This window comes from Sceloporus occidentalis, unplaced genomic scaffold (assembly GCF_023333645.1).
Source record: "Sceloporus occidentalis isolate IW3139 unplaced genomic scaffold, rSceOcc1.0.p SCAF_125, whole genome shotgun sequence".
In the NCBI taxonomy this organism is placed as follows: domain Eukaryota; kingdom Metazoa; phylum Chordata; class Lepidosauria; order Squamata; family Phrynosomatidae; genus Sceloporus; species Sceloporus occidentalis.
Window position 1 is genome coordinate 2,695,165 of NW_028317105.1, and position 21,695 is coordinate 2,716,859.

General features: G+C 38.8%; 1 protein-coding gene across 1 annotated transcript in view; it reads left to right on the forward strand.

Annotated features, from left to right (window-relative positions):
- LOC149281997 (protocadherin-19-like) overlaps positions 1 to 21,695 on the forward strand; it is an 84,057-nt gene that overhangs the window by 35,486 nt on the left and 26,876 nt on the right. The window contains exons 3-4 of the mRNA XM_089498749.1: positions 12,155 to 12,213; positions 19,867 to 20,039. Coding sequence (XP_089354875.1) covers positions 12,155 to 12,213; positions 19,867 to 20,039 — 232 coding nt within the window. The remainder of the gene's footprint in view (positions 1 to 12,154; positions 12,214 to 19,866; positions 20,040 to 21,695) is intronic.

Below are 21,695 nucleotides of genomic sequence, written 5' to 3' on the forward strand. Positions count from 1 at the left end.
ATGAAGGCACTCAACAGACTAACATACTAAAGATGCTACAATGATTCTATTTCATACAGTATCCTTCCATATGGAAACGCTCCATCATCGACGTTCTTGCGTTCCTCACCTTGAACTTCCCCGCCTGTACAGATGTTGTAGGTGTTGAGATGGGCCTCGTCTTGCTGAGTTTAATTAGAAGGAGCTGCCATTTAAAAAAAAAAACATGTCACTGTAGGAGTAGCACAGGCTGCTGGCACTCAGATGGTTAATTTAATTATAGAACTGCGTAATTGGTGTGATTTGAATAGATTTCGGTTTTTACTTTGCCGTGGTGTAATGTTTATTATTTGAATATATTTCTATTTTTGTTGGCCCTTTACGGTCTCTGTTATTTGCATAAACGCCTGTTTTTTTTTCCCGTTCCTGTACAATTGCAGTGATTTACATACAGTACGTATGTCACGGTTGCTGTAGTGATGCAGATTGCATAATTTTATTGACACATCTCTGCTGATGACAGGTTTATTCATCCTGTGAAGGTTTACTTGGCTACGCATTTGATGCCACTTTGTCCACCTACTCGAACGGTAAGGCTAACATTGGCCTTTAGGATATCGTAATAGCAATGACATCATATGTGCCCTGCAGTGTGATGTCAAGACACACAACACTATTTTAAATGTTCCCATAGAAAATAGTCACATGTTGCCTTGAAGTGTAGGACTTTGTATCACCGGAGAGTCTTCTTTTCTCTGTCGTAAGTCCGTGTTGGGTGTATGCAGCTAGAATTAAGCTACAGTTGAAAGGGAGCCCTGTGAACATCGAATGCATATAAGAGTATCCCAAAAATACTTTTATATGCATTCATTAAACCTCAAGAAAAAAATAATACATTTACTTAACTTAGGGAGAAGCTACAGCTCCACAGCTGCCTGCACGGCAGATAGGCCAGCAGAAGGGAAAGGGGCAAATGCATATGGGGGGACAGTTGTTTTTGCCAGGTAGGCAACACAAAAATATGTCTCAGCTAATAAGCATTAAAGTGTATTTTATGGTTGGAGTGTCCCTTTAAGATGTCTATTTGGCTGGGGTGACTCTTTGAGTCCTCTGTTTGGCGGGGTGTCCCTTTAAGATGTCTATTTGGCTGGGGTAGCTCTTTTAGATCTCTATTTGGCCCTCTTTCTTGGTTTGAAACGAGCAGATCCCAGCTGAGATACTATAGAATGACTGCGTTTAAGAATAAAATAGATCAGCTGCTGACCAGCTGTACATATATTCTCGATACAATGTGACGTTGGTTCCACAGGCATGCAGGGCCAATTTTCAGCTCCGGTGGACTAAGTTCAGCCTCCAGTGGAGGGCGTGGAGTGTATTAGTACCGGTCCTTCACGGGCAACAAGCATGGAATGGAGTTTCTATGCCTCCGAACGCGGGCTCAAGCTTACATCTCAATAGCTTGGCCAGGTGTGGGAGGCTAGGCTTTTTATCTGCCGCTGGGCCATTATCGCTTTCACGCGCGCCCATGAAGCCCATGAAGACGGTGATTTGTATGCGTGACGGGGCAGCGAGCCCGCGTTCTTTTCTATCCGTATTACAAAGGAATCTTTGTGCCTTAGAGAGAGTCCTCTAAGATTGATAGCAGAATGCAGCTTACAATAGACAAGAAATGGGGCATACATCCTTTCTCATTTAACCCCTTTCACTTATGGATAACATGGTCACTAAAAATGTAATCAACCCCTTCAAATATAGTTATTCCGTTATACACCATCTACTGCGGGTTACCTTGGCGTTATTGGGTAAAAACACAATAAATTGTAATTGGTTTTTTTTTGTATGTGTAGTGGCACTTCTAGCAAATCAATTTACAATCATTTATTTATATAGATCCTTTAACCTTTTAAGTGCCGGGTGTGCAAAACACTAGAAATCAATGCCCCCCCCCTCCTTTTTTTATCTTTAAAGGGTTTGTTGCAATTTCTGCAACTTGAACATTAGCCGAATATGGAAGAAATGTTTGATTTAAAATAGGGGCTCAACACTTGACCAAAAGGCAATTTTCACTTTTTAAAGGTGCGCCGCTGTTATTCTAATGATGATTCTTAGTGATAACATTTTCTTTTATGTCAGCACACATAGCGTATGAAGTTTGCAGGAGTTATAAAAGATGCTACCCTTGACTTCAATGCCCAGAATTACGGTAGGTTGGTAAAAATAATCTCAAGGATCTCATAAAAAAAAATATTTTGGAGAATTTCTTAGTTTTCTAGATCCAAAAAGAGAGCTTTAGAGATCTATCCCGTGGTTGTTACATTGAACGTTGCTGCTTTTTAGGAGGTGCCAAGGATAATCTTCTAAAAGACTATTCACAATAGATATGCAAGACAAGAACCTTGGGTGCTTAAGCATGATTGATTTCAAATGGACAAATATTCAGACTTCTTCAGCACAGGAACCTTAAATTGATGAGTCAATCTGCAAGTTATTTTTAGGGTCTGGATAAGTATAATTTCAGCCATTATTTTACATTTTTTACTCGATAAAGCTGGTTCAGTAAATGAGCCTTTGAGGAGCATCAAAGGGTTAAACATTGTCTATATTGTTTGATATCACAAACTCTACAGTAACGGTCAATGCATTTATCTGGATTAGGTTGTTTGTAGGATATAGTAAAATTGTGCCAAAATGGGTCTCTTCATGAGCTACATGTGAGGAAACACTATTATGCACCAACGACACGAAGCTCAATGGTGCTAAAATCTGCCACTCAGCAAGGGTACATTTTATACCTTAAGAATGGAAGCCCCATCCAACTATCTTCTAGACCCTAACCCTCTGACATCAAGCAGCACAGTTGACCGTTTCGTTACTGTGCATGGCGAGGTGGAATTAAGAGGAATTTTTTAACCTAATTTTTATTGTCTTCCCAAGTGCTCTATCTGCTTCCGTTGGGTAAGAAGGCAGGTTACGAGGTTCCAGGTAATATAGAAATGGGGCTGATCAAATTCAACATAATAACTATGACAAATTAAACCTATGGGATTGTTTAGTTGGCCAGGGCCCAGAAAAACCTGTACGCTCTTGTGGTACCCAAATCTCCTGAGACATACACATGTGCCCTAAACCTAGCCTTTAACCCAATAAGGCTAATGAGTGGGGCTCAGGGGGCTCTAGGACCTAAAAAATATAAATTAAAATAGAAACAAAGGCAGGCTTCAACAAATGTTCATCATCGTGTATTTTCTACCTTAGAACTTTAGGAATGATGTCATAATTCACTTTCTATAAAGAAGGATACAGCGAAAGCACATGAGGTCAGCGACCTGTGGAGAGTATGCAGTGAATGTTACTCACCGTGGAATAATTGGACACTTTATGTAACATATGTTCCTATTTTGTAGGTACAGCTAATTGAAGTACATTTCTTAAATAAGTCTTAGGGCCAGAATTCTCTGTAATTTGTATGAAGAGATCAAAGGTAGTGATTACACAATGTGATTTATCTCCACTTTTCTTTTATAAGGTAATGGAAATAATTATGAGTGATGTCTGGTCTTGTCTTGTGTAGTTGACAAAAACAAAAGGCGAAGCTGTTTGCCCAGCTTCGGCGTATTAACTATTTAAAATCAAATACACCAGGCTAGCCTTTGATAAGTGCTGCACAGCAGTATCCACAATGCAAGTGCCGTAAGTATTTCATTCTATAGACTGCGCGGATGCTAGCGGCATTTACAATTCATAGGTATCCGGTATAAAAACTAGAAAAAAAACATTGAAGATTACAAATTAATCTGTACAGCAAATTGTACCTGGACACCTGACGCGTTTCACACCATAAAGGTGCTAATTCCTAAACTCAGGTTTATCTCCCTTTTTGGGTTTCTTATTCCAATTTTAGGCATAATATAAATTAAATTATTTTAATTGCCTTCACCAACCATGCCAAATGGCTTCTCAAAGCATTTGCCACCTTATATTCTATAATATAATACTTAAAAATATTACCCTAGGTGTCCATGTTTGAAATTTGCAATCTGCTAATTACAACCCACTGGCATTAATAGCCAATTCTTTATGCACTTAGTGCAGGTGCATATAATCTATAAAATATTAATTATTTAATCCCAGGGCAGGTTAATGTGCATTTTAATATACAATATATGCTACTTTCAAAATTCAGAAGAACAGAGGATGCTTAACTACTCTATTAATAGAATGCAGTTATTCCCACACAGTACATAAAGAACACTATAAAACCTACATATACTCATAAACAAATCTATTTTTATTTTCAATTTACATCATTGATGCGTCAGTAAGCCTTTATTATGATATTCCCAAACGAGCTGACATCATAATGTTTTTTTACAATCCTATTGGCAGAATAGTTCACTTTTTAGACAGTAATTGTATCAACCTTAACGGGGAAGTCCCACTTAAAATAAATATTTTTCTCTTTGCGCACAACCCCCAGTGTTGTTTACAGTAACGTAGGTCGGCATTGACAAAACCCCCTTTTTTTATCTTGTTTTGTTCCGATATCTGCAGACGCGGAGGTCGCCATTGTTGTCGGTCATGTGATATTTTGGTTGACTTTACCTGCTCAGTCACCACACTAAGCTGATTCTTTATCTTAATGGTAATGAAGTCCCTCTATAGACGATCATTAGTCACAGTGTGATTAAGACCGAGGCATTCTATCTTTTACCGCCAGCACCCCTTTAAGAGTTGATGTTGAAGTTGAGCTAAAGATGGCTTGTCCTCGGCTCTTTTTCAAGTGCCCGATTCCCGCTGTTACATTACTTTAATATAATACATAGCTGACTTGATTTTCTTCTCTTGCCCTGAACATTTTGGAAATCTATGCCCTTTTCCGCTGAACTAATTGAAAGAATTTAAGTGAAGTGCCATACAGTTTTAATATGATCCTTCTGAGCTGAAAACTGTTCTACAGATCAGAATAAGTAGCTCACCAGCTGACCCAGACAAAGATAAAGCCTGGAGTTTAAAATTCTGTTTAGAACGCTATCCTTGCCATTTCTGCTTCGTTCAAATCTCTGGGTAGTTTGTGTTCAAATAAGAATAATGTGTGATATTTCAGCACATCTTCCCGTTTTGACAAGTGCCTTTGGTAGAAACTTGCAGGGTACGGTTTTGAACTTGAAAAAAATATATATATCTGTGCGAGACGGTAATAAAAAAAATGCTTAAAAAATACACCATATCTTGTCATAATTTAGCAGGTTACTCACCTCCACTAGTTCTGTGATCTCCAAATTGGTGCACCCCAATTGTTAAAATGTCACAATCACACATCTGTGCGTTTTATGTACAGTATAAGGAGAACAATGGGTATAATATATATTTTTTATAGAGTATGGCAAACTCTTTTTCTTCCATCCCTAGTGTAGGTATGTTTCATTTTATAGCGGGCCAGAAATAAAAACATCTTCGTTAATACTTGGAATATTTTCTCTTGCTCTTGAGTAAATGTGAATGAAACCACGTCCATCCTTAAATTTGCTAAAAATTACTCGAAATGTATGGATGGTTCCTACCCCTCCCCAACAGTTCAGGCGTCCAAATCGGGATACCTGTGTTGGGTGGTGGGACTAGAGGGGCGAGCGGCATGGTCATACACTCACCTTTCCCGAACAGCACAGGACAGATCCCCATTATTTTTTCCACCTTCCATGGTCAGTCAGAGGAGATCAGGGGATCATGAACCTGCTCCCTGGAAACCAGGACTGTTGGACTGTCTTGCATTTTATACTAAATGCTCTTATTTGAATTAACGTTAAACTACAATGTTTTTAAAGGTGGCATGTAGTTGATAAATGACAGAACACATAATCTTTGTGTCTTTGATACATCCTTTATGGAAACGACCTTGAGAGGCAATCCAGTAACACCGCCAACCTGATATTCCACTCCGTTATCACATGAACCACATATCACCAGCTAACAGCTTTAATCCTGCTATCTAGTTTAATTTAGTATATTCAAACCACCATGGAAGAAAGTTTAATTTCTGACGACTATAATGCAGTTTCATCATCCTCATCCGGTGCTATCTGTACAGTTTACAGACTTTACATATGTTTATCACGATCTTCTACCATGGTCACTGTAATTACTATCGGTATCCAGACTCTAATCCAGAAAATGGAATACTTTCAAATTTTGTTCATTATGCACTCAGGCTCCATTTTTTTCTTAATTCTTGACCTGAATGTACTTGGATTGTGTTGCTTTAGTCAAAGCCTTTTGGAGGTGCCCATCCCTGAGAACTTCACAGGTTGGACCCAGAGTCTCCAGGAGAAATTCCCAGGGTCTCCAGGTCACTCTTTACTTTCTCTGAGATAGGGGAGCAGTGTTCATCCATGCCCATCCCCACCAACTCCTAACAGATTTAATGTTATCTAGTGCTAGCCATCACATCCCTAAATATTCCCGAGCGTAGCTAAGCCCCATCCCATCCTAAAGCCACCAACTCACAAGAGGGAGAGCTCCAGGTAGGGCTACCCTAGGCATATGGCAGCTCCTAAGCTGGAAGTGATGGACTCACATGCAATATTCTATCTATTCTGTGTTTTTTTTATATAATGGCACTAATGTTACATATAAAGAGGAATCAATCTCAAGTAAAGATGGATATTATTTTTTAACCCCCTAATGACAAAGCCCGTACATGTAAGGGTTCAAAATGCATTGTTTTCAATGGGTTTACGGACCGCCCATTGTCCTTAAGGGGTTAAGTCTTTTTAATCATATAAATAATATACCTACAGGACTTTTCTACCCCGTTTCTTTATTTTTTCCTTTTTCACATCGCTGCTAAAGAGCCTTTGAAGTATATTAGCATCACCCCTACCCTTGTCCGGCAGACAAGGATTATTGTTAAATCTTAATGAAATTACAGGGGAAAAAAATGCTTTCACAAAATACACTGCTGAGTTATATCAGTATTTCCTTAAGAATAAATATCACAATGTATCATACTGAAATCTTAAATTGGATCCTTAATTCAATATACTTTGAAGCTGTCCCAGTGACCAAAAGGGCATGTAAATGTTAATGGGATTTAAGTGAAGAAAAAGGGGTTATGGAAATTGAATATTATCACAAATATACAAAATGAAAATATGACCAACATTTGTACTCCAATTTATTTCTTATTAAACGTGAATTCATTTGATTTGAGGGTATTACTTTTGCGGGAAAAAAGGAAGAAAAAAAAAAGCACCTGGAAAATAGAGTTAGTAGACATTTAGACGTTTCATGATTTAAACCAAAACTTGAGTGAAATGTATTTTTATAATAATGAAATATGATATATTTAAAGAAACATCAGTATTGTTCACAACTGTAAATTTTCTTAATCTATTATAAAACACTCACTATGAATATTTTTTATGTATCCAAAATGTTCTTTATAAATAACCCCTTATAATAGGAATACATAACTTTAATTTACTAATATTTTTACCCATAAGAATAGATGTTTTCCATGAAATGTTATGCAGAATTGCATATTTTTTTATTAAGTGTCTATTCCAGTCGAAATATGATATGTTCTATTATTAAGCCAATGTAAGAGTTTGGGGATTACAGAGGATCCGGTAGTCTTTGTATGGATAGAGCGAGGAGAAGGGAAAGCACCTGCTATGGAAACGTTGCCCCTTTTTGGCACTTATCTTCCCCACACTTTTAAATGAGACATCCCCAAGGGAAATAGACATCAAGCTAAAGGCAAGTGATTTTTCCCTTTTAAGATATATCTGCCTAGTTCTGGCTGGATTCAGCTGAAAATTTTGTTACAACTTTTTGTACCATATTCAGACTCCTCCATCAATGGTTGGCTTAAGAGATAAGTAGCTTCACACTCCCCATTGATCTTTAGATCCCTCAATGCATACGCAACATGCGTAGTTCACGACCTTCGTTCTTCTAACCTCCTCCATCGACCATCGTTCTTCTAACCTCCTCCATCGACCATCGTTCTTCTAACCTCCTCCATCGACCATCATTCTTCTAACCTCCTCCATTGCCCATCATTCTTCTAACCTCCTCCATTGACCATCGTTCTTCTAACCTTCTCCACCAACTACAATCCTGATTATGTTAGGAAGGGTAATGTATACATTTTCCGGCGCCGTCCTAGAATTACCTTGGTTCTACCCAATTTCCCAACCAGGCAGTGACACAGAGTACAGAGCTTTCCAATCTTTTTGCTGTCCGCTACCTGCTCTGCTGGAAAAAAAAAAGTCATTTCTGAAGCATTCCTCTAGTGGGAAGTGGACTGAAACCATTAGCCAATTTCACAGTGAACTAGTTCATGCAATAAATCTCACGTCTTACTACAACGTGTCCTCAGGAACCACACGAGGAAAATATCTATATGGAAATATTGAAATTCATTAACAATTTCTGTTGCCTAGAAATGCTAGATTTTCTTGATATTTATTTTCTTCCAATTCAGCAGTTCTAGGCTCTTGTGGCTGAAGGGTTTAACCATCTTGGTCCAACCCCCCCCCGCCCCCCGACTAATTCATTACATACCAGTCTAGAACCTGAGGGGTCTCCTCTGCTTTCAGCATTTATCCTGGTATCTTGTGTGGGGATCAGTGAATAGGTAACAGAATGATTCCATTTGCTTTTATTAATAGTAGTAATTGTTTTTTAGACTAGATTAGCGGTACGGCAGGTGCTGAATTACTACTGAAAATTTTTCTAAGGAGCCTGTGATAGGAACAGTGATAATGGAATGAAAAAACACGAACATTGAAACATATTAAGGCACCATGCGTACATTTTTACCTTATTCTTTTTCTGCCTACGCGGGCAGATACAAATCATGGAAATAAAGGCGGGTTTGATCTAGAAATAATTATATAATGTTACCTATGTGACTTAATAAGCGTTTCTGGTAGAAAGACAAGGAGAGGTTTCTGCATTTCCATAGATGTGTAATTATTATGTTTTGTGCCCTGCTTTGATACGCTCTGTAGAACCTGTAGTCTGGAGCTTGGGTGGTTTTATGGCAGGGAGAGGTTTAACTGTTCCAGGGCTGAACAGAGCTGGTTTATAATTGGAAAATGATGGGCCATCAGCCTGTAAAGATTTTTCCAGGAGCAAGACTGGGCAACCGTGCCCTTCTGGATGTGGTTGAAGATCAACTTTCACTATCCTCGGGCACCAGACAGCACGTTGATACTTGGTTTTTTCTTTGCCCCAAGGCTCTGTTGGTACATGAAACTTGAAACTGACAGCTGTGTTGGGGAAGAATATCTTAGACATTATGTTTCAAGCATTTGTCGGTGATTAAGAACATTGGCCAGAGTCAGGATCTCTGTGACCTTGAGCGCATCTATTCACTGGATGTCACAATTGTGGGTTTTTTTCTTCCTCAAGTAGAAATATAAAACCTTTCTATAGTATGACACAGTGCATGCTCAGCTGTTAGGTTTTCACGATAAGCTCACAAAAGCCAAGGTTGCTCTTTAATTAGTACAGGTGGATCTAGTACTGGCGGTATGGTGACATGCTGAGAACTGCTGGGGAGCCTTAAAGAGGAACAATACAAATTTTTCTTCTGTGCACAACACAGTATTTAAGGCTTTAGGAATTACCCTAAACCCTGGAATGGAGATTAGTGGGATCTCAGGAATCCAAGGTCTACAGAACTGGCCATGGGGCTTTATAGTAAGATAAAATTGAATGGAAGTGGGACACAGATTTAAAAAAAGGTTCAAGGGGTAAATTTAAGGATCTCGTCAGAATCATATTTTTTCTGGACTTCACTCAATGCACCCTTGCGGCTGGTGCGCGGATCGCTGTGCTTGCCTTAGCAGTCATCGCTCGGGCAGAATTCCAGAATAAAGGACTGTTGGCGATAATTCTTTGATAATGCATACTATGATAAATACTAGGATAGAATGAGATTTAGGTCTTCTGTGCCACCTCTTAAAACGAATGATCACATACCGAGTGGACCAGCAAGGGCAAAACTCAGAATAACATTTTGTTTCCTTTACGCCGGCAAGCCTGTCGTAAATTACAGCTAGAATCGTATGCGCTAGAGGTGAAATAAATCAATAAATAAAATAATGATAATGAAAAGCCGTCACTTTGCATGCTCGTTTCTCTCCGTGAGACATAAAGAATCGCACTGATCAAAGTTGCATTCCATGATTTGTGGATGTGAGAGTCTGGCTGTCTCGGCAATAAAAATCTTGCGCAATCGTAGAAATAATTACTGGGTGAAAGTAATAACTGCTCGGTGTAAGAGTTGGATACCAAGTTGCTCCGCTTTAACAAGATAACACGATTCTTACTGGGAGCCTGGTGTCTGGTAAATTAGATATCGTATTTCAGAAAAAGGTCATTCTTAACCAGCGTTGCTTCTGTTTTATTATCTCGGTACAAAAAAAGTCTGTCCTTCCCAGAAATAGTTTACACTTTGATTCCAGATTAACCGCCGTATCTTAAAACATTATTTTTTAAAATACGTCTCATTACGAAAAAACGTTAGACGTGTTGATACATTGCTCTTTTCGGCTGGATATTTAACACTAGGGATGATCGTTTTGGTCGTGTAAGTTGCTACAGCTGCACGAGTACATTTTTATGGCTTTTATTTATTTTCAAATTAAGTATTAAATTAATCACACCAAGCGATTATTAACTGTAAGAGGGAAAGGCAGTTGTACAAATGAAAAATACCTTTACATTTGCATCTTTATTGGCCGATTGCCTGCATTTCGAAAAATCTCTTAATCTTAATATGCGGTGGTAGTAGTAGACAAAGGGAATTATTGGTCGGATGATATGTGGACCAATATACGGCTCCAGCGCAGATCATATACTTTATCCTTGAAATTGTAGTACTTGACATACAAAGTTAATGGTTGTCAAAAATAAATTCATAAAGGCATGATTGATAGGCCAAGTTCCAGTTTGATTCTTCTCATTAATAAAAAGAACTAAAAAAAAGATCTTTTTTGTTAAAGTCATTATCATTTTAAAGTCAATGGCAATAATAAATCTGGAACTCCAATATTTACTGCTTTTCAAAATGAAACATATTGTAGGAAGGTGAAGACAGCCACTTATATATTGATATTTAACGTGCGTCTTCTTAGAATGTTAATTACATGCTAATATAAATTACCTTTGAACCCCTAGTTAGATTGACACATGCAGAATGAACTCTATTTGGGGAATTTCGAGCAATTAGTTTGGAAACAGATTGTGGTCACATTGACCGTCCTTTGGGGTCTCCACTGAACCGATTGCCATCAATTTTACGAGTTTCCAGTTGTTTTTATAAAGACCATCGGTGCTTGAAGTTTCCAGCTACTGTGAATAGAACCATATTCTAAATGCTCTATATGTGCTAATATTTCATTATACCCATCTGTCCTCAAAATAGTTATAGACCATTTCCCTTTCAATTGCTTGTCTCACTTTGATGCTGCCAAAGGTATACTCCTGCTAAGATTGTAATAAAAAAAGATCATGCCGGTGTTCTCCGATAGCTAGCGCAGGCTGCCTGTTACCTTTTCAATACGTATTTTGGAGTCGTTCACGAAATTCTGCATAAATGATAAGCGGGTCTTGTTAAATAGAAGCTTTGATGGTTCATTGTACCATCTAATGACTAATCAACCATATTTCAGGAGTTGTTGGGCACGCTTTGGACTGAGCTGGCAATAGCCAATAGGGAGAGAGAAAGAATGATTGTTACATTACATTAGAGTTTCTATTAGTATAAAAATTTGGGGTGAAATGCTAAATGTGGAGCATTTCGTATGTTGACGGCTTCAGATTTTGTACTATGGTCTAGTCAAATATTATGAGTATTTTTTATAAGTTTCATTTATAAACAGGGTATATTAATAGCTCATTATTTTAAATGAAGCATTGTGTTGAGATTTACAATCCACTGGATTAACCCCATAAATATTCCCATAAATCGGTTCCTATAAATTGATCACTATTACTATGTGTTATGTTATGTTCTACAGCACGTTTTCTTTTTATTTCAGATTAATGAACAATCTCTGCTTCTAACCACAGTTGTTGTTTTTTTTTTGTCATTCCTGAGCTCCGGTGTAAATCGCAGCACGATAATTGTTTTTTTTCTCTTTATTTTTTTTTTCTCTTATAGACTGAAAACTACTCATTCGACACAAACTACGTCAACAGCAGAGCACACCTGATTAAAAGGTACCGTTCTCTCTTCTCCTAAAAATCAATTCCTTACACAAGTCGCTGCTGCTAATCCCCACTAAATAAACATTTCCTCCTTTTTCCTATAACTACAGGCGTATTTTTTGACCGAGTCTCCTTGAAAACACCGTAAATGACCTGTTTGCTATAAGAGTAAGGCTAGCAGGAATATAGAAACCTTTTTTTTTTTTAACGTAGGGGGTCAGACACACAGACCGGATACACTATGATACCTTTCGTTATACGTCTAATAATTTGCATGTTCAATGAGTTCATCTGAAATTTGTTTGAAGGAAAGGACACGCATTACTGGTAAAAAAAAAAAAGGCGAGTTGTAGAAATACAGGAGGTGTATCTAGTGCTTGGGATGAACAAACGCAGACAAATACACCTGCTACCCAATAAAACAGATCTGAGAGTACCCATTCTTCTTTTGTGAAGGCTTCATCAATCAAAGGGCAAACCAAACGCGTTGCATGTGCTGGTATATCCTAATAGCTAGCAGGGATCTCCACCTTCTACTGTAACGTTCTCCATTCATCCATGACGTCCCTGTGAAAGACAGGAATGTAAAAGCAAACACCTCGTATTGTTGTCCCACAGGGGTTGGTCCAGCCGCTTGAAGCATCGCCGTGTCATGCGGATTTACTTTATAATTAGGGAACCTCTTCAAAGCCAAACCTAAAGGATCTTCAAAGAGGATCTTCCCGTGGCTTTCAGTCCCGACACATGAATATATTGTTGATAGTTTTATGATTTTCTGCACGCTATTATTGTATCCCTTGTAAACTGGGTTACTTGCTTGCTTTACTCGGGCCATTGTCTTTAAAGCTCATCCTGTTTCACGTAGTCACAAGGTCACAATAACCCTTCGTGGATTTTAGAACCTGCTGGGTGAATCCTTAACTAGCTTTTATAACCCCGTCTTCAGGGGACAGTCCCTGGGTTGAGCCTCTCGTCCACAGAAATGTCCCTCGAAACTGCTTTAAATCTTTAATATAAATATACCCTAGAAATAGGGTTATGATTTAAATGCCATAAACAGAGTAGAGTTAGAACAGAGGGGTAATTGCGCCCCAGGCTGCTCTGATTTAAACATTTTGGGGCCACTAGTCGAAACAGCTGTGTGTTTTACCTGCAGTTCCACATTTAGCCACCAGGGTGCTAGAGTAACAGGAACTTTAGACAGCATCAGCAGCTTTACTCGATCCTTTCTGTGCTTCATTTATGGGCTTTCTATAAATGTGTTTTAGACAGGAGTGTGGTCAATGACCTAACAAATCATTCAGAATTATTTGAAGGGGCCCCACCAATGATTAATTTATTAATTAGTATGCATTATGTACGTGTAGAGAAAGAAAATACTTCAGGAGGAGCTGCAGCTTCAGGGATGAAGCATACCACCCCTCAATAATTTTCCATGGCACTTTGGCTAGAAAGTGCTCCCATTGAAGGCTAGCAAGGGGTTTCATTGGTTCCCCTGGACCTCTAGAGTGACCCAGTGTTGGACCTTACTGGGGATGAGTATAGAGCTTCTTCTGCACTGATTACATTGGTAAAGACACAATATTGTATTTTTTTTATTATTATTATTATTTGTTGAGTTTTATAAAGCTTGTTTGCCCTCACAAGAATATTTTTGACACCAGGCTTGCGTTCTGAATTTTTGTTTTATCTTTAACAACAAAATTATCTCAATTTACTCAAAGTGATCATTCCTGTTCGAGACAATAAAAAAAAAAATCCTGTCTCCAAGAAAGTCAGATCCCGTAATGCAACTTGGAAACTGACCATTTTTTTTATTTTGTTTTGTTCTACAAGAACATCTTTATTTGAAGTGAACCATTTCAAGGCTTGGATATAAATGTGTTTTCACAGCTTCAATCCTTCACAGCTTTGTAAAGAAATGAATGGTAGGAGGTCCATTGGGCTGCTATGGATACAGAGAAAAAGCAACCGTTCTAAGCAGAAAACATTTGCAGTCCCTTATTCCCGAGAAGAACAGTAGTAGTTTATGAAGTGTTTCGAGAAAACAACTCCGTTCTTAATAGTAGCATATATACAGCCATATCATAAAAAAAAGAGACACTTTAGTTTCCTTTGAAGTCGTTTTGGACAATGAGGATAATTTCCTGAAGATATCCTTAAAACAAGCCATGGAATATTGTTAAACTCTGCTTTGATGTTGCAAGTATGACTTTTACAATGTAGTTTAATAGTATTCGGTTATGGTATAATATGTTCATGGCATTCATAATGGAAAGGAAAGGAGATCAGGCCTTCTATGGGTTAAACTCCAGCCACACATCAATGACAAAAGCATGAAATGACATCATTGCTCCCAAAGCCACACATGACCTCACACATGCTACAGTGTCCTAGTAAGGGACAATTTAAAGGCTTGAAGGCACACAGCTCCATTGAACGCAGTCTATGGAAGCTTGTATGTGCCTCCATAGTGTAAATGGACTGGTTGGGGAGATCAGAGATCTCCATTGTAACCGGCCCACCGAGAAGCAGCACACTGGGGGGCCTGATCTCTCAAGAATGTGATCTGCCCCCATAGTTTTGCGGCAGGGAGAAAGCCACTCTCCCTGACCTTGCCGGCCTAGGCCAGAATATGTCGCAGACCATCACGGCTATCTTCATTGAAGGCCTGGAAAGATGATAATACCGTTGCAGAATGCCTTATTATACCACACATTTTCAGAATGAGGAACACTGTTTCAGAATCTTCAGCACCGTGTAATTCTAAATCTCAAACACATTAATTCTTGGAAGAGAATTTTTGAAACTTTAAATATTAGGCTGCCCAAATGTATTATATTTCCCAGAATGAAAGATGCACTCGCTAAGGCCTGTGGACTTTGCATTGTGTTTGAAATTGATTTATTCTGAGCAGTAGTTGTGTCTTCTAGGACAGACATTTCTTCTTCGTTAAATGTACTCACCTTTGGTATAGCGTTTGATGATAATGATTTCATCTGACAAGCCTGCCTAATTAATGCCATTCGAATCCAGCTCCCTCTAATAATACAAAACCCCGTGTTGTCCTCTTCAGATCAATTGGTCGCTCATTTAAAAGCAGGTACAAATCTCGGATTTGAGATAATCTCCCTTATCCTCTCTACTTGTGCAGTAGAATATTTTAGAAAATCCTTCCATCACATTAAGTCAGTGACAACCGTAGACATTTTTATTATTCTTTTTTATGTTTTTATGGCTTGTCCAAAAACGCCGATGTCTAGTTCTTGTTGAACGCCATGTTTTAAGATCCGCTGCCAGCCAAACTGGGTTACCTGGGATTTACCAACAGCTAGATATGAACCTGGCGGATTACTGTTTTATGGCCCTTGTGATTCCCTTTGGCATGGATAGAGAGTTTTTAGTCTTATTGCTCTTGCAATCAATAAATAATATTTCCTATATTAATCCTACTATACCGTAATCTGATCAGCCACTCTTGAAAACCCCAAGAACCAATATAAATCCTTGTACATAGATATTACGCACTGTCCATTCATTTTTTAAACGCAAGTGGAAACCTCAGTCGTGTACAATGTCTTTTATTCTTGCCATCTCTAGCTACTCCTCTTGAGACCTCCCAATGCGTTTCCCTTTGGTTGCTCATGACTGCCAAATTCCCCATAGAAATGGAAGACAAACTAGAGGGTCGTGTGTTTGACAGAATTTTGATAAACAATGGCACGTCAGCTCTGCTATCTCATCCAGGAGGCATTGGGTATACAGTCAAAGGGGACTGCTATTTAGGTGGTCTGTTACATCAATTACCCTGGAAGACCCTACGGCATTGTATTTGATCGGCAGGAAGCCCAGGGGAATGTGCAAGTTGGAGTTGTTCAAAGAACAATTTAAGTTTTCGTGATTCAACAGGATCCTTCAGTATTGGTAAAAAGGCAACTTTTTCTCCTAAACAAATGCCTTTCGGGATGCAATTTTTTTATTTTTTTTTTAAATACAGATTTGTTACTTTTTGGGAGATTTTACAAATGTAGAAAAATAGTATTGATAACCTTTTATTCTAAGGCTTTATGAAGAGCTCAGAGTCTTGTGGCCCCTGGCACAAACATAGCTTGCACGCAGGGAGGAATGCACTGATATAATGACATCCCAATGAGGAGGACTGGCCATCTGGTACACCGGGCAAATGCCTGGTGGCCCGCTGGTTGATCGGCTAGTGAAGTGTGTGGCAACCAACTAGGGAGGATTAAAAAACATAATGTGTGGCCTCTCATATCCAGTTGCCAGCGCACTTATTTCATTTGGCGGCCACTGCGGCTTTAAAGTGCCAGGGCCACCTCGTCATCGCCAGTCCAGGTCTGGTAAAGTCAACACCAAAACCTATACCCATACCTGGAAGTCACGGGGGAGCAGACTGCCTTTCGCCCACCTCCCTTCCCACTCTTTGTTTGCTCTCCACCACCACCACCACCACTTTTGCCACTCCCCACCCACTAAAAGCTGTCTGGAGTTAGCCCTGTCCTTACAAGCAGCAAGCCCGGTCCCTACATGTGGCTAGTCCCACCGTTTCATTAAGCCACTTCCCAGAAGAAGGATAGTCCCAGGTAGCCAGCCTTGGGAAGTTCCCAGGTATGCCAATAGCTCCCCAACCCCTTTTGAAATAGCAGCACAAACATACTTTAGATATATAATAACATTTAATACAAAGCAGGCTAGAACAAGAATAACCAAACCCTTGGAAAATGAAATGCAATATCCAGACTTTAACATTATTTTTTTCTGTAAAACCCCAAAAAATATATATACATATATATATATATATATATATATATATATATATGTTTTCCAGAGATCCTGTTATAATTGTATTGTCCTTTTTGCAAGCCGGTGATAAATATTGTTCTATAGGGCCTGACGAGCACGTTCCACAAACCACTTATGTGCCTGTAACAAGTTATTGACTAAATCTGTAAATTTACCTGAAAGAAAATGGATTTGTATCTTTACAGATTGTAGGTTGGAGACGAACTCAGAAAATTGTAAATGTAAACGGTGTGGGAAGGTAATTAAAAAGGGTTAGAATAGCAGCTAAAGGGGAGCATTTTATTTAATTACCAGTATTAGACTAAAAACAAGTTTTCAAAAATATTGCGTAATTTTCTTTGTGAAAACAGCTCTAGTTTTTGCATAATATAATGTTTTCAGAGAGCTTCATATGATCCATCTGTGTGCCTTGTAGCTCTTTCATGCTAGCCCAGTCTACTAGACAAACACGCTGACTCATTCTCATGCTACCTGTATTACAAAAGTAGAATGGCTCTGTCTTAATCACCCAGTTGGACCCATCGACTAACGAAAGTCTATGGAGAAATGGATTTTATTAGCATTGTGATAAAGAATGGGCTCAGTGTGCTGTTTGAACTACCCAAAATATCACAACTGACAACAAAAAGAGAACAACGGGTGATAAAAAAACAGGTTTTTGTTAATCTATGGCAGTGTATACAGCACTGTATATTATGTTCAAAGAGAAGAGTATTTTTTTTTTCCCCCATAGGACTTTAAGACCCCTACGATCGCTTTGGATCATCTTGTGGTGTATTTACATTGCTTACCCAAAGAATCAGTCATTCCGGCAGAGCACTCAGTGCCGTCCCGGCAGATTGATAGCCGTAACACACACTCATTAGTTGTTTTCAGATGCACATATTTTTCAAAACAATAACCCAATATAAATATTACCAATCTCTATATTATTCCGCTGAAAGAAGATCAAATAAGAAATCAACCCACAAAACATGAAAGGCTTCTCTGATTTACTGCCGCGATGCCAGTTTTTGTTCATAATACAAGAATCAGTGTGTACTCACCAGAACATTATCAGGTTGTAATTCCATCAATGTTCCCGTCGTCATAAAATAACATCAAATCAAACTCAAAGTGCCATTTTCAGTGCCGGTAACATAAATTACAGGTGCCTGCTTAGCCCCTCAGAATATATTGTTTTTGGCTGGTTTTATGTTTTCTTGCCGGACTGCCGTATGAAATTTAGTTTGAAGGAAGGTTGACCTGATGGCGGTTTTTGGGCATTTTTTGGGCAGCTTATAACTCGTCATGCACATACATGGGCACAGTCCTTGTGGCCGGACCGACCCATCCTCACACATGGTGCTGCTCCATTGGCAGACCCATTGTACAGCGCTGCGGAATATGGTGGCGCTATATAAAAGAAATAATAATAATAGATCGGAGCCACTGGCTGGACACGCACAGCCACACGCTTATCCAGCCGACCTGCCTTATATTAGTTGGCAGCCGCCAGCCTTAAAGCAGCAGGACCTGACGGTATGGGGTTAATAGTGCACAGTTTGACACATATGATAATTGAATGTCCTAATGATATATACATAGGGAATAAACTAAGGAAGTTGTGGAAGGATTACAAACTTGCCAGTCTGAACTTGTTAATAGCGTCAGGTCCTACCGAGAATCTTCACATGATAGAGCGTCTTTTAATGAGTCAGAGAAGTCACGGAGAGAGGGAATATTTGATGTACGTACTTATGAGAATCAAACGCAATCCCATCTCAGATATCACTTAGCTATAAATATACCATACATATTGATGGGGGGGCATGAATATAGATATATTGTTCAAAGCTCTTCTTTGTCACACATTTTCTCCCTCTCGCACGCACATTATGTATTAAATATACTGTTGGCAGCAAGAAATGAACAATTTAATATACTTATAGAAAGAGAAATCTCCAAGATTCTGCAATTACTGGGTAAAACAAAAAAAAAAAACGCACAATTTGAGGCAGATAAGAACCGTTTAGCTCATCTAGAACTATCCACCGCATGTGTAAATCCACCTCTTCTGCTGGGAGTCTGTTCCACTAGCCACCCTCAGAAAGACCATTATATACATATACTGTATATTGAGGCAACAACGTAAAGATTAATTTAAAGCGAAACAATCATTTATGAAGATGCCATGTTCATTATACTCTTCAAGTGTTGGAAGCGGATGATCAATATGTTGTACCTCTTTCTGACACTTAAATGGTTAACAAGTCAATGCTCCTTATTATGGCATTTAGCGATACAGAAGAAAATGCATCCTTTTAAGCCCAACCAATGGATCCAATGGAGTTGCTACATTTACTTTCCTGCTATTGTAAAATGCGATAGTCGGCCAGACAGTCAGTTGTAAGATCCGATGATACAAGCCGACTATTAATGCACTGCAGTTTGATTTCATTATGAACTCATATTACTTGTTACAGTTTGACATTCTGGTTCATTATCAATATTAATGTCAAGTCTTGATATTAGCCTTTAACACTTCACATCAATACCGCGGAAAGCCAGGTAATTCACTTAGTAGCCCAGATAATACGGCTATCGGCTTCAAGTTTAGTACAGAGCAACATCAAGAATACAGATCGCGCCCAATACAGCATTTCTACAGAGGAGCACTTGTTCTGAATGAGTTAAGCTTTTCGGCGTCTTGGCTCTCGAATGGTTAAATGCGCCATGCATTAGATGAAGCTAGCACCATGCACGTTTTGGCTTTAGGGATAAAGCATTGCTTGTAACAGTCAAGAAGCATTTTGTGTGATAGAAGATGACGTGACATTAAATTATTGTTGTTCTTCAACTCAGCAGTTCGACCTTCAAGGACTTAGAGGGGAATAGTCTCAAGGACAGCGGGCACGAGGAAAGCGACCAGACTGACAGCGAGCATGACGTCCAGCGGGGCTTGTACTGCGACACTGCTGTCAATGATGTCCTGAACACCAGCGCCAATTCGGTGGGGACACAGCAGACCGAGCAAGGTAATATACCAGACATGGATTACCCAGAAGTGTCCCGCCAGACACGGGATCGGAAAGGAAATCATGCTCGCATGTCATGTATTTCTTCCCACTTCTTGTTTATGTGCCATTGCAAGGCAAACTGGGGCGGACATACTGCTTTTCTAGCAGATCACGTTAAATAATAGAAAGTTTAACACCAAGATCTACATATATCTCTATCATCTATCAATCTCTATCTATCTATATATCTATCTATCCCTTTCTATCTATCTATCTATCTATCTATCTATCTATCTATCTATCTATCTATCTATCTATCGCTTTCTATCTATCTATCTATCTATCTATCTATCTATCTATCTATCTATCTATCTATCCCTTTCTATCTATCTATCTATGTATCTATCCCTATCTATATATCTCTTTCTATCTATATCTTTCGATCTTTATTTTATATATATATATATTGATCTAGCTCTCTATTACCTATTGATCTGTCAATCTCTCTATCGCTCTTCCTATTATATCAATATATATATTATATCTATCAATCCATCTCTCTATCATCGATCAATCGATCCCAAACAGTCGACGTTACATTACAGCTATTTATTTTATTATTTATTTTTCAATACAATTCCCTAATAAATACTAAAACCCGAGGCGGCATGTTCTAATTGCATTATACCACCTGTCGTTCTTTCCATTATTTTGTGCTGATATAAAGCACGTTTGGGTATCTTTGGGATAGTTTTTGTAATAACACGCAATACTCAGGCACCTTTAGCTTTTTTTTTTCCGGCCCTCTCTTTTACAAATGATTACAATTTTAGCAAAGACATTTTAGCTGCATAAGCACTCTGTCTTTGGAATTGCTATCGCTGTGCCTCGCGGATGGCTGTGTATGCAAGAAAATATACAATAAATTAAAATCATTAATTTAGATCCGACCAAAGGCTTTTTTTGTATACAGTATTTTAACACGGCCACAGATCCGTCACAGTATATGTAATATGCAGAATTTACATACGGTAGCGTAGTACATGTAGTATACGCGACGGGACGTTACGGTATATCCGTTACAGTTAATGAAGGCATTCTTTTTTGTTTGGCCATCTGTAACGTAAGGTGTAAGTTCATTACACCGCGTAACCCAAGTCACCCAGATGGCGGCTGGTAACCATATCCTGCGCTAAGAATTGATTCCGCGACTCATAGTTCATCAGCTTGATGTTTGGATAATGATTTACCAGAAGGTCTTCTGTTCTTGGTCACTTTAACCAGGATTAGGTTTCATGTTTTAAACACCATGTGCTTGTAGACGCCTGGAGGGTTCTGTACGCAGTGCGGTATGTCGACATTTCTACCGATAATAACCGTATTTCTCGGTAAATTCATTTATTGTGATTGTTTTTGAAGTTTGTTGTATGTTTTGTGCTCCAACCCCAATGGCCCCCTTTGCTAGATGCCCCATACCCATAACAGACTTCTAGTCTCGTATTATCTTAAACAAGGCTTAAATATAAATAACCTATTTATATTTATATTCCTCTATTTGCATTCCCCTTCACCATCAGTCTTTCTTTTCTTTCTTTCTTTAACTTTTTTTCCATCTTTAAATGGCACTCCACACCTTTAAGACACAGAGCACCAGGGTATGACATCAGAGCGACA